The following is a 14161-nucleotide window of genomic DNA, read 5'->3' as shown; positions in this document are numbered from 1 at the left end:
AAATACATAAAAAATCATACAAAATACAAGATTTTGCACTCTACATATTTGTATTTGTACTCCTTCCAAATGGAGCCTAAGGAATGAGGATCTCAATTTAGATTTAGAAATTGGTATAAAACCTATTCTCATTGAGAAAGTATATTAGGATGAATTTGGAGTGGTAGCTTGGTGAACGTGTTAATGTTGAAAAAGAACAACCACTCAAAACATTCATTCCATTGGAGTAATAAAACCATGCTAGTAGTTTGTTTCTAGCACAACTTTGGAGTTTTTTCATAATTAAAGCAACTTGTAATAAGTATACTTTAACAACCAAAACTAATATCAATCAAAGCTCACAAAATGGATAGTCAATATGATTCCATTCCAACTTAGTGATCTAAAGTCACCTTAACTACATTGGTAACATAAATTAACTGCCATACTTTATGAGCATGCATTTGAAAATCTACTACTTTAAAACCACTACCATTATGACAAAAACTATATGCTTCCCAAACCGCTTTCATAAATATGTCCTCTAATACTAATATTTCATTCTCAAATTGTTCTAGAACCTCTCTCTTCAATCCACTTTCTCATACTGGGTTCATTTATCCATCTATTTGTTGCATGTGTCAATTCAAACACCCCATCAAAATCGTAAGGAATACCCCATCCAAAATAGTTATATTTTCTACTTGCATAGATGCAGTACATCTTGTCTTTTATTATCATCTTGACTGGATATCTTTGGTGTAACATTTGGCTTGTGTGGACATTTGCAATGATGGTTCACATATTTCAGCACACATGCTTTAGAACTTGAAGAAATCTGACTTGTAAGCACCACTTAGCAAATATTCTTACCTGTTATGCAAAATAAAAAAGAATAAGATACAACTTAAATTTTAAATATGAATATCTTCTACAAATGCCAAATATAAAACTAGCATATGCATTGTTGTTTATTTCCAATTCAATTTGTTCAAGTTTTAGTTGGATTAGATAAAGCAACCATGGGTATACTAACAGATCTAGTAACTAATAAACAATAGTTTTGCCTATATTATATACTCATACATTATTTTCTTCTTGGCACAAAACTTTCTGAACATGATGTCGGATGGATAGGAAGCAAATGTTTCTTAGAGCACTATGATTAAAAGTCCCTATCTTCTTTTCTAGAGCAATGTTTCTCAAAGCACTTGGGTAAATAAAGCCATTGTATGAGAGCTCTCAATCGTTTGGAAATATACACCTAACTAGAGGATCTGTTGTTCTCTGGGTTGAGATTAATGTAAATCTTGGGCATATGTTTCAATGCAGATATTGGTGTTGGTCGGTTTGTGAGCCATCCAATTAACCAGTCTAGCATTTCCATTCAGAATTAAAAAAGAAGAAATAAGCGAAATGAGTGTTATCCATTAAAGAAATAACAACAAGAGACGTCTAAAATCCAACAAAGAAACTTAGGGAAATTGGCTTACTAGTACCCTATGCCTCTCAACTAGAAACAAATAGGGGGAATAAGGTAAAAGTATAAATTAAACGGAGAACTTAAAGAAGTTTTGAAAGGCTTACATGTAACAGAACCAACGAGAGTAGAATGATGGTAGTTACAAATACCGGGGATAATCGGATTCCAATAAGTTGAAAATCGGATTACAAGTTGGGAAGATAAGGTTCAGAGAAGTGATTATGGTTTCAAATTTTTAAACGGTGAGCAGAGAGAAAAGGTTGGATGAAATCAATACGAAACCCCCAAGTTGGGAAGATAAAGAGAGAAAAGTTCAGAGATGTAGAGAGAGAATGAGGTTCAAACAAGAATGAAGGAGAAATGAGGAGATGGTGATTGACATTTCAGAGATGAACATATTTGGAGACAAAGACGGGGTTCAAGGACGAAGAAGAGAACTATTTCTGGAATTGAGTTTGAATTTTTTTTTGGGAGCCAATGGTGGGGCTTAACACCCCTCCGTTAATTCCCCACACATGTCAAAGTGTTTGCGTGTGTATGAACAGGTGTTATCTTCTCATGCGGTGGTCAGCTATGTGGTCATACAAGCGTGGTCAGCAGATCCGGACTCCATGCTTTTGGTGTCTTATTGATGTGGCAATTTAAAAAAAAGATGAAAACAAGCATTCATTCATGCTTTTATATTTTTATTGATGTGGCAATTTAAAAAACAAATGAAAACAAAAACATTCATTCATGCTTTTGTTGTTTTGTTGATGTGGTAATTTAAAAAAACGAATGAAAACAAAAACGTTCATTCATGTTGTGAAACAAAGGGATTTTGCAATGAGTCTGGGTCTCCTGCATTTCCATCCCATTCAGTCTATGGCAGGTTTCTCATTACACGTCTGTAAATACTCATAAATGTGAGAGAAAGTATGTAATGAGTCGCCTGTCAGGCTGTCACATAATGAATAAAAGTGCAATAAAAACGTGCAGGAGATCAAACATTTATGCAATTGCCTTTAAGGCATCCCACCAGTCCACCACTGGGTTTGAGTCGCAACCTAAGGATCTTCTTACCACCTTTCTTTGGAATTGATGTTGAAAAGTACTTCTGGACGATACAGGGTAATATGGTTTAGGGAATGTGTATGGAATAACAATACATCATCCATAAATTAACCATCAACAATGGCAACGATTTACGTGATAAGATTGTTTTAGGAGCTTGGCACTTGGATTAGAGCAGAAATGGAAATGGAAATCAGAGACAATCTTTTGATCGGGAATATAAAAGAATTTGGGTAAAACTAGAGAGATGTTTGAGAATTTTGATGCTTATTCCTGATATACAACACCGGTTTTTTTGGTCTTATTAATAAGATATTATACTTCGATCATCATCTTCATATAAGCCTTATTTTCCCAATTACAGAGGAACACACAGTCACACATAATATCTTGATATTGTACTAATTTGTTGATAGTATTAAATATCCGAAGCTGATTAAGTCTGATCTAAACCAGGTGAAGACGGAAAAAAATTTTAAACATTAACGAATCAAATTTAAAAAAGATCATTTAATTCAACCTGGTTGGTCAATGACCAAGTAATTGAGAATCACGCCAAATCACCAAATCAAAACTGTGAAATTGCAGGCTTTTCGTGACATGGTCAGTGAGGCTTGCATGCATCTTATTCCAAGGTTAAAAATATCAATACAGGGCGATACACGGTAGACTGTATCAGCTTGCATCAGTACTGTTCTTTTTTTTTATTTATTTTTCGAATCTGGTTCAGAGGGGCCGGTCTAAGGCTGATCTACCCCCTCAACCACTCGCCGACCCAAAACAACCCCTATAGGGACATATCGAGAAGTCTCCAATACGATATGTATCAGCCAATACATGACGATATTTTAAACCTTGTCTTGCTCTGTCACCATCTCCTGATTTTCCACTAATGTGTAGTAACAAAGAAAAAATATCATTCCATTTGCAGCCCTAACATTTTTTGTCCTACTTGTTGGTGAGGTTAGACAATTGGCTCAGCTGGTAAGGTCAATGAATACAGACATTTCCCACTTCCTGATTTCGAAGCTGAAAAAACCCTTCCATATTCATAGTTTGTTAAAGAAATGTTGGTTAGATCAGGGATAAAAGGTGAGTAGCAAAAAGTAAGGAACAGAAGGTTTCCTGATCTCTCCAGATCACTTTTCGCAGGTTCACTGCAAGAGAGGATCCCCATCCCACAACGCAAGATGGAAAGAAACCATAAATTTGGTGACCAAGTTTCAAGATATGACTTCCATTGAACAAATGCCCAAGATAACAAGTCCAGAGTCCCTCACCTTATATCCAATTATGGCTACAGCACCTAATTGCAGCTAACACAGCCTACACGTACCCAAAAAACAGTACATATTAGGTAACGTAGAACGGTAGAAGGGCTACCCTGTTAAAGATACTTGGAAGCAAAGAATGATCAGGTCACTTTTTCCTTTCAAAAGCATCTCGTCCGTCAGCATTATTTCAACCATCCAACAATGCGCAGGGTCGCAGACCTCAAAGATGGTGTGTACCTTAAGACGAAGGAACTGACCTTATATATAAAACTCATCAATGTTGTTCATATCATCATTGTCTAAGCTTTGTCCCAACTATATGGGGTTGGGTTGGCTACATGAATCCTGTTCAGCCATTCCATTCGGTTCGGTGCCATTTCTATCATTAAATTATGGGCACTTAAAATCATTCTTATCACTTGCACCCAAGTCCTTTTCAGTCTGCCCCAACTCTTCTAACTCCTTCCACTTGTAACAACTAACAAATCACTTTTCCTAACACGTGCTGTCGATGGCATCAATGATGTTAATCGAATGTAATAGAACAAATGCTTCATCAACCCCTTGGACCTGAGAAACCAATCCCCCCTTGTCATTTCTGTGAGCACATCCCTGGCATTTAACCATTATGCCACTCATCCCAATTGAGTTTGGATAGTCATTATTCCATACAATAACCATAACTTTTAAGATTCCCATATGGATTCACAAACATTTTGTGCTGAAAATAACATTCCTAAGCTGAAGAATAATGTGTCTTCTAAAATACAAACAAGAATTATTTCATGTTATTGAGGGTTACAAAAACCTACAGAAGGGGCCAGATTGATGGTTTCCTCAACAACAATAAAAAAACGGAATCATAATATAATTATAGACACAGTTGGATGATTATTTCTCCCATAAAAAAATGGTTCCCAATTTTGCACACATACTGGTGAAATGTGCAGCTGAAGGAACATTACCTTTCAAAAATCATTGAGAAGCACATTTCCAAAAATCGAAGGGTTTCCGGTGCTGAAACAGAAAATTGCATCAGAGCAATAACAAGTTTCAACAGTATGGAAAAACGGTTCTTAACAATTTATTCCTTTAGTGAGAACAAAAGGTTTATTTCTTCCCTTTCCACACTCTTCCAGGGGTAGTTTAAATTAATAAAAATATCTTGATTCTTGAAAGAGAGGAAATCCAAGCAAAGGGAGAAGGATTGGAAAACTACCATGCACTCTGCCTCCATGCATTTGTTATAAACATGCACAGGGTGCACTGAAGCATTTAATTTCAAGCATTCCACTCCTTTTAGCTTCTCTATTATTCTGTCTTTTCTAATGGATCATAAGCTTTCCTACTCTTCAGACAATGAAATGTCATAAGGTACAACTTAAGTAACTTACCTCAGATATTGGCATCCTAGTCCTCACTGAATCAATCAATGAAAAATCAATGTCAGCTACAGCAACGCCCGTTGATGATCGATCTGAAATAACATTTATAAAATGATCAGTGATGAGTAGAACAATAAATGAAACCTAACATCATGGTAACAATTATGGTTACATAACCACTTTGTCCATGATTTTCAATTTTATTAATTGATATTTAGATTGTTTATCAGTATAATTAATAAGAAATGTTCTTAAATAGAAAAGATAATATGAGAAGTAGAGGAAAAAGCACAAAACACAGACCTTTACAGTATGCAGGTATACTTATCAGAGAAATCACTTTTTCCATATTTACCACTAAATAAAAGAAGACCAAAGGGCAAAGACCAACAAGCTATAACTGGAACTAGTTCTCACCTGGCAGCCGACTGACAACTTTTCCCCATGGATCAATTATTAAGGTGTCACCATAACTTTCTCTTTTATCATTATGCCATCCAGCTTGCGCAGCAGCAATAACCTGATGAAACCTATAAAAGTTAACTTCCAAAAACCTATAAAAGCAGAAACCCCAAAGGATTTTAGTCCCATCAAGCCTGTAGGAAGCCTGTATAAAATTATTGCTGAAGTCCTAGTGGGAAGATTGAAGACTTGCTTACCCCTAGTGGTATCTCAATTTCAAAGAGCTTTTGTTGATGGGAGGAAAATAGTGAACCAAATTCTGGTGGCAAATGAGTGTTTAGAGGAAGAGAGAAAAGAAGGAAAAGGGTTGATCTGTAAGTTAGACCTAAAAAAATCCTATGACATGGTAGATTGGGATTTCCTTCTAGGTTTTTTTATAAAAGATAGGGTTGGGGGAGAGATGGAGAAAATGGATCAGAGGTTGTATAAGCTCAGTACATTTCTCGATCATGACCGATGGGATTGCTAGAGATTTTTTTTTCCAGCAAAGAGGGTTAAGACAAGGAGACCCATTGTCCCCTTTGTTGTTCACTCTTATAGCTCAAGTCCTAAGTAGAATGATCACCAAAGATGGCTTGGACAATTTGATTAGGGGTTGAAGGGTAGGGAGGAATAATGTGATTGTCTCTCATCTACAGTTTGCAGATGACATAATAATTTTTTGTGAAGACTGAAATGAGGAGAGAATAGGAAATCTAAGGGACTAGGTCAATGAATTTCAAAGGATTTCAAGTTTGAAAGTGAACTGGGATAAGAGCTGTGTGGTAGCAATTAATTTGGATGAGGGAAGCATTCAGTCATTGGCTGGAACTCTAGGTTGTGAGGTATGCTGCAGAGAAGAAGACCTTTTGCTTGCCTTTTTCCTCACATGTGCTCCCTTTGTAAGGAAAGTGGTGAGACCCTTTCACATTTATTAATATCTTGTTCTTTTGCGCACCACATTTGGGAGCTTCTTTTGTGTTCTCTTTGGTTGCAGGTGGATTCCCCCTCAAGATGTGGCAGGCCTTTTCAACTGTGATTTCTTGAGCCAACCAAAGTAAAGAAGGACGGTAATGTGGAAAGCTATGAATGCAGCAATTTGCTGGTTGGTATGGGAAGAAAGGAATAACAGAACTTTCTTGGAGAAAAGTAGAACAGTGGAGGAAGTGATAAACACTATAAAGGTCAAAGTAGCTCATGGGTAAAATTTGCATAGCTTTCAAGATTTTTCAATCACAAACATTCTAAGAACCTGGACAGAAGTAAGCATAGTCTTCAAGAGTGAAAGAGAAAGTAAGGATGGAGTGGAAACCTCCAGAAGGCAATAGGATTAAGCTGAATTTTGATGGGAGCTCCCTTGGAAATCCGGGACTATCAGGTATAGGAGGAACAATCAGAAATTCTGAAAGGAGGACATTGGCTTTGTTCTCAGGATCGATTGGCACTGGCAATTCACTAAAAGCTGAGTTATTGGCACTAATACAAGGGGCTGAAGCTAGATAAGCAGCTAGGACTTAGGCATATTGAGGTGGAGGGGGGACTCAAGAGTGGTCATCTCTTGGGCTACAAACAATAGACGTACTTCGTGGACCTTCAAACATGTGATTAGGGAAGTGGAAAGATTGCAAAGGAGGTAGAGGCTGATTTCAAATGGGTCAGAAGGAGTGCAAACGGGCTAAATGATTCTCTTGCCAAACAAGGGGCATTGAGGCAACAATTGTTTTGGGCTACGCTGTAAAGTAGGACAGAAATATGTACTAAATTGGGAACAACATTCCCATCAACATGTTGTAAAACTTTGTCTTAAACATATTTTAAATAAAATTCTCCTTTACTGTTAAAAAAAAAAAAAAAAAAAAAAACTCTAGGTTGTGAGGTGATAGATTGGCCCCTAGGACCAAGGTTCAAAATATCGATACAGGCCGATACGCCCTACCGGTATCGGCCTGTATCAATACTGTTTATTATATTTTTTTTTTCAACACTGGTTCAGAGGGGCTGGTTTAAGGCCGGTCTACCCTCTGAACCACTTGCCTACCCGAAACACCCCCTGTAGGGGCGTATCGGGAAGGCTCCGATATGATACGTATCAGCCGATACAGGCCAATATGTGACGAAATTTTGATCATTGCCTTGGACAACCACTGGGTGGGGGGGAACCCAAGAGCATAAAGTTTTTGGAAGCTTGTCCTAAAAAGGTTTGGAAAAAAACTGGCAATGTGGCAAAGGAATGACATTTCTTTGGGAGGAGGAATAACATTAATTAAGTCCACAATAGCAAATTTTCCTATCTACTATTGTATCTTTGTCAAAGTAGCTAGATAGCTTAGCTAGAAAAGATTATGAGGATATTTTGTGGGAACCAGGGGATGAAAGGAAGGATCACTTGATAAAATGGAAACAAGTTTGGAAATCTAAGGAGCAGGGTTGGTTAGGAATTGGGAAATAAAATGAGTCACTCATCTCTTTGATTTCCTCTTCGGAGACCATTTTTTTGGACCAAAATACACCTGATGCAAGGGTATGGATCATGTCCCCTAATGGTTTGTTCTCTTGTGCTTCCTTCTTTAATCTTTTAGTTCAGTCTAATTAGGGGGGAGGGGGTGGTTTTTCCAGTAAAGGAAATCTGGTGTAAACCTATGCCTCCTAAAGTGCAAGCTCTATGTTGGGAAGTGTTCCTTGGTAAGACCAAAACCTGTGATATGTTGTAGGAAAGGAGCCCCAACACTTGCCTCTCTCCTCATGTGTGTGTTTTGTTTAAGGCTAGTGGAGAAACTATACTTCACTTACTAATCTCTTGTCTTCTTGTGTTTTGCATTTGGGAATGTGTCTGCTCTCTTTTTGGTTGCAGATGGACCCCCCCCCCCCACACACACAAAGGAGGTACTAATTGCAGTTATTTTAGTTAGAGCTGCACATTGGGTAAAAGCTTTGGAGATTTTCAGAGTGTTTTCAGTCAATGACATTATTAGATCTTGGTCTGAAATAGTGCAAACAAGTGGATAGACACATTTAAAAGGTGCAGTTGGATTGGAAGCTCCTGACTGTTAAATAAGTTGAAACTGAATTTTGGTGGTAGCTCTATGGGCACCTGGGAAGGGTAGGCATTGGGGGAGTGTTTAGAGATCATCAAGGTCTCGCATTTATGATGTATTCGGGTCCAGTGGAATTAGGAGACTCTGTCAAGGCAGAAATCTTGGCATTGTTACAAGGATTGAGATTAGCATAACTAGGTCTCAGGGGCTTGGAAATTGAAGGTGACTCAACTAGTAATTCAATGGGCAAAACAACTCAAAGCAGCACCTTAGAAATACAGACATGCTTTTAGGGAAATTGAGGTCATTGCAAAGCAATTAAATTCAAATTTCAGTTGGGTGAGAAGAACAGCAAATGGGTTTGCTGATGTTCTAGCTAAACAAGGAGTTAATAGACCAAATCTATTCTGGGCCAACTTGTGAACTTTGGGACTGAATTATTCCAACAATTGTACTAAAATTTCTCATTGATATAATGAATCTCCTTTGCTGATAAAAAAAATATCATATGCAAATTAAGATATGAAATAAACTTGTTACAGCCTTACCATATGATGCACTTGCAGTTGTTGGAAACAAGAATCAAGAAAAATAGACATATGTCATTTGTTATTGTAAGAAATCCTACATTGCATCATGAAACAACAGAAGAAGTTTAAAAGGAACTGCATACATAGCATTGAGTCTCAATTGCACGAGCACGAAGGAGAATCTCCCAATGGGCTTCTCCAGTCACCTTTGTAAAAGCTGAAGGCACTAACAGAACCTGCAGAGAAGGTTTCACAAGGCAAATGTTAGAGTACTGAAGATTTTCAAATTAAATCAAGATAAATATAGTGTAAGCAGATACAAAGGACAATGTAGGACAGCACCACTGTAAAGCTAAAGAAAACCCATTTCGACCTGTGCTTTATGTTGAAACCGCAACTGCTGATAGAGATCTGGGAATCTCAAATCATAGCAAACTGTCAGACCTAAACGTCCAATGGGGCTGTCTGCAGCAACAATGTCTTTCCCTGAAAACTGCACCATGTTAAAAGTCCAACTCTCAAAAATCATACGCCCCTTATTAATGCCAAAGCACAAGCTTACATGGTGAAACATGATTAGGGAACATCAGAATTTAATTGTCAATATAAAAACGAGAAAGAACACAGACAGAAATACATGCTCAGCTGTTTAGACATGGCTCACAATCAAGGTGTGCAGAACCCACAATTCCACAGTAACCAATTCAGAAAATTTAACTTGCCACAGCAGAAGAATATAACCATCAGATGCCCCCCCCCTTTACTTTTTTTTCCTTTATTCCAGAGATCTAAGCAAGAGCAATGGACTACTGATCCTGATCAATTCATGTTTATGTCACAGGCGCAAATGTACAGACAAAATTGTCAACTGTGAATAAGAGTTGTTTACAAACCAGAACAACATAGATCAAAAAAGAATTAACCAACAACTGCTAATATTTGATAAATAAGTAGATACCAAAGCTAAAGGATAAAAAAATTAATTACTACAAGGTTAATTATTGAATACCTGCTTTAGCAAAACTACTCTCTTTGTATACCATTCCACCTGGAACATCCACATCAAACCTTCAAGTAAAAAGAAAGATATTGCTTAGAGTTTATTATGTCAATGAAGCCATCTATACTCTAATGATAAAAGCTTGCAATTGCAATGACAAAATGCACCTACATAGCATAAAGAGAGTTTATAAATCCAAATTACTTGAACTTGAGGGAATAAAGTAATATGTTTGTAAACTAAACACTTCCACTAAATCAAAAAAACTACCTTCTCTGTGCATTGATTACCTTCTCTCCCACTCTCTTCCTTGGTCATTCTATCTAGTAACAAAACCGAAACATGCCATTGAATAAGAGGTACCAGATCCATCTTAATATAGTGTCCATGACAATGATTACTTTTCTAGTGTTTTTTATCCACCAGAAAAATAAAATAAAAAGACAAACAAGTGCAACTCTATGTGATAAACAAATTTCACTTGTCATCAGCACTCAAATGTGCCAGTGCTAACTCTTTCTTCTCTATTTTCTTCATTTCCAGCTTCTTTGCCACCATCTCCAGCTCTTCAGCATAGTAGTTTTTATTGGGAACAGAAGAAATCTTATTTAAATGAATCAAGAAACAGATATAAAGGTAATAACCTAAGTGGACACTCTCAGGCTTGAACATGTGGTGTCATACTCGTCAGCCCAAGATTTTACCATTACATCAAGCAATGGCCGTTCAAATAATAAAATATCCTCAAACAAAATCAAGCCTCTCAAATCATGCAGACCTAGACTAATCAACAAACCACAGCTAGCCAAGATGGATACCCAATCCTAGCGAAAGGGCTGACACTCAGAAATTGCATGATTTGGTGATTAGGTGTTCCCCCTGGACACCAGGGATCTAGCATCACGAATATGGCAAGGCAGAAGCCAAGGCCCTTCAATTGTACATATCATCCAACTGGTTACTACCTTGAATCCTCTATCACAAGAGGCATCCAAAGAGTGAAGTGCACTTAACCTATGAAGTAACACAAATTTCTGGTATTATTGAAGTCCCATTAACAATAGATCCTGAATAAACAAAGACAATTTCCTCTTACGAATTTTTAAATGCACCCAGTTACCCCCAAACTTCTGAATAATACTATCCCTAATCTTACCTGAGATTAAATATGAAGAATTCAGCCTAGCTAAACATAATTAAGAATACCACCAAATGGATCATTGAAGTGGAAAAACCTAAAAGGCATCAAGCAGTAGTGGAGAATTACATGTAAACTAAAAGAAAAATTATAACAAAGATGAAGGGAAACTACAATTAATAAAGTAGTTGGCTGAAAATACACAAAAAACAGTTAAAAATAGCACAACTTATACACCAACATCAATGGATAACATTAAATTAAAAGCCAACATGATTACGAATGGAAGGTGCAAACTATAAGCATATCAAGAAGAAGCCCACATGATAAATTGATAGTAGGGTTTCAATTAATATTGACAATAAAGAGCAAAAAGGCTCAATTCTAAGATGAAGTCGAAACTTCTTACAAGTGTATCTTCCGATATGTGCTTCTGATGTTCCCGGTTTCATCAATTAAAACATGTGTATTATACAAGTGCGAATCATCAGGTCCTTTCTCTTGAAAGCCTCCAAGGGACAACCAAATGTTGGATTCTCTAGGATTCAAATATGCAAATAGATCAGTGAAAACCGTGGAGATAGCCGTGTACAAGCATAGGAACTTTATAATGTGTCAGCACTGATAACTAGTATGAATGTTAATAAGAGGGAGGAGAAGAGAAAATAAAGGAGAAAAACGGAGGGGCAATGGAATAGATAAAATAGAGAACGAACTGGCAGTTACCAAAGTTAAAAAGGAAAATTGGGCTTAGCCTTTGTTTAAATAAAGACACAAGTGAGGCAAATGCATCTCTCCTACTGAGAATTTAAAAGGAAAGAAGGGGGGTGGAAGGAGCATGCTTTTCTGCAAGCGGCATCATATATGAACAAATAGTGTGGTCAAAGGGTGGATGCCACTTATAGAAGCAGCAAGTTGAAAATGTGCAAAAAGAAAAGAAGAAAAAAAGAAGAGAAATAAATATAAAAAAAAAAGGATGAGTAATATCGTTGTTTTTCTTTTACCTTGCAAGAGAACAGTATCCTTGCATGATTGGTCCATCCAAATTTTCCGCGATCTTAAGACTTTCCCCTTCCCTGGCGCCCATGTAAGAGAAGTTTTCGGGGAAACAAATCAATTTTGCCCCTGCAGCAACCGCTTCCTTCGGCGAGTCAGTTCCATAAATTCTCTAAGTTAGAATGTGAAAACCATCCAAAATATATTAAAAAGAAGGAATTACAGACAATAAGCAAGTCTCAGTGGGTCTATAAGATGCATTGCTTTAAGATAAGTAAGGCACTAGAGACATGAATTGCTTCAAGGGCATAAGGATGAATCTAGTAGGTAATACCTTAAGTATCACGGACATTGATCAGTTTAAGCCATTTCACGACCTCAATCAATAAAAAAATAAAGCGAAAGGGAGCTGAGGCACTCTGTAATGCGTCAATTAGTTTAGGGATTGATATTCCATAACTAAGAGGCGCCAGCAATCGTGGAATCACTCCGGAAAGAATAAGTCATAACACTTGGTATTCCGCTAATGATACCCTAAAAATTAAAATACAGGGGGGGTACAGCCATAGAATACCTTGACAAGGCGGGCGCAGGTGTTAAAATTAGCAGATAGGTCGTTGATGGAAGTCATCTGAGCGGCGGCCACTTTCACTGTGTTGGTCTTCGCCATGGAAATGGAGCTTTCGCAGGCTAATATGCGGATCGAAATCGGACGACGAGGAACTACTAGTGTGGTGTTTTGGATTGGGAGTAGAGCAACTGCCATTTCTCGGAGCATTGAGTTTTGACTGTTGCGGACAAGTTGATGGCGGCATTTCTCGATCGGTCGATCAACCCAACCCGCCGTTAGCCCACATGCACATCTCAGCGTGCATTAAGAACATCTTTCGTACTTGTCATTGGTCCCAATACACAGTTGAAGGTGCTGTGGGACGTTTTTTGGGGGCATTTCGTTGGGGGCAGATGTAACTTTCCGTTTCGCAAACGGGTTTCACGGGTTCGCGTGGGTTCGGCGTGCCGCGTGCGCGTTATCAGAACATCCACCATCCTTCAGTCGGATTCGGACCTTGTCGCTGCTCCCATATCCCTACCCACACGACATTAAGTGAAAAATTCAAAATTATTCATACGTAAGGCTCATTGGAAAAGAGTTCACACCTCCGCCCCACAACACATCCCCACACTGTATTGAAAGCATGTTTCGATAATGACATCATCCGCTCTGGTATATGATCGAGAGATGCTTTTAATACACGGTGGGGATGTGTTGTAGGGTGGAGATGTGGTCTCTATTGAAAACGGAGTGATGTCGTGGAATACCGAATACAGCGCAATTAACAATGTCCCAACGGCCTACTAACGTGGTGGGTCCAAATTTTATGATGTATGTCAGTCTAATAGTAAGTTGTGTAGTAAGTTGTGTGGTGTTAGATTATGTTGAAAGGATGTTGGAATATGTATATTGCTGGTAAGTGATCTCAATTCATTGTCACTCACGGGGAGATATTCTTAATGTGGGCCTGGATCACTTGTCAATAAAATATGCTCCAACACCCTATCAATATCATGTGATACTTTCATACATGATGGGTCTCACTTTTATGATAAACTCTAATTTTATAATGAGATGTGTGGTGTTAAATCAAGTTAATAGAATATTGGAATAGAGTTCACATCTCCGCCCCACAATACATTCCCGCCATATATTGAAAGTAGAGAGATATTCCCAATATACAGCAGACAGGCAGGGATGTGATGTGAGGCGTTGTGGAGCGGGACGTTGTGGGGCGGGGATGTAAACTCATTGGAACATGTTTTGTTGGCATGAAATCCCAATTCTATAAATG

At 37.9% G+C, this 14161-nt stretch overlaps 1 protein-coding gene across 3 annotated transcripts; it reads right to left on the bottom strand.

Annotated features, from left to right (window-relative positions):
- Positions 1 to 348: 348 nt before the first annotated feature.
- LOC148870206 (Nitrilase/cyanide hydratase and apolipoprotein N-acyltransferase family protein) lies at positions 349 to 13193 on the bottom strand. 3 transcript variants are annotated; one of them, XM_088970448.1, is made up of 10 exons: positions 12889 to 13193; positions 12323 to 12486; positions 11728 to 11856; positions 10190 to 10248; positions 9554 to 9666; positions 9324 to 9416; positions 5592 to 5694; positions 5184 to 5266; positions 4755 to 4806; positions 349 to 852 (listed from the first exon to the last, which is right to left on the bottom strand). In XM_088970448.1, the coding sequence occupies exons 1-9, from the start codon at positions 13090 to 13092 to the stop codon at positions 4765 to 4767; spliced, it is 990 nt and encodes a 329-aa protein (XP_088826574.1). In that variant the 5' UTR covers positions 13093 to 13193; the 3' UTR covers positions 349 to 852; positions 4755 to 4764. The 3 variants fall into 3 exon arrangements, with proteins under 3 accessions (XP_088826574.1, XP_088826575.1, XP_088826573.1); XM_088970449.1 differs by having other exon boundaries at positions 12323 to 12459; positions 12889 to 13188; XM_088970447.1 differs by lacking the exon at positions 349 to 852 and having other exon boundaries at positions 4504 to 4806; positions 12889 to 13191.
- Positions 13194 to 14161: the final 968 nt, after the last annotated feature.

The sequence above is a fragment of the Nelumbo lutea genome, chromosome 2 (assembly GCF_056320005.1).
Source record: "Nelumbo lutea isolate HS-2025 chromosome 2, American lotus-T2T, whole genome shotgun sequence".
Classification (NCBI taxonomy): Eukaryota; Viridiplantae; Streptophyta; class Magnoliopsida; order Proteales; family Nelumbonaceae; genus Nelumbo; species Nelumbo lutea.
This window is presented reverse-complemented; position numbering and strand designations above follow the sequence as displayed.

Excerpts from the sequence above, each read along its gene's own strand:
- LOC148870206 (XM_088970448.1), bottom strand. The coding sequence starts at position 13,092 with ATGCTCCGAGAAATGGCAGTTGCTCTACTCCCAATCCAAAACACCACA. Across the intron at positions 12,487-12,888 it reads CCTGCGCCCGCCTTGTCAAG|AGAATTTATGGAACTGACTC; the intron begins GTATTCTATGGC and ends ATTCTAACTTAG. Across the intron at positions 5,267-5,591 it reads AGTTGTCAGTCGGCTGCCAG|ATCGATCATCAACGGGCGTT; the intron begins GTGAGAACTAGT and ends ATGTTATTTCAG.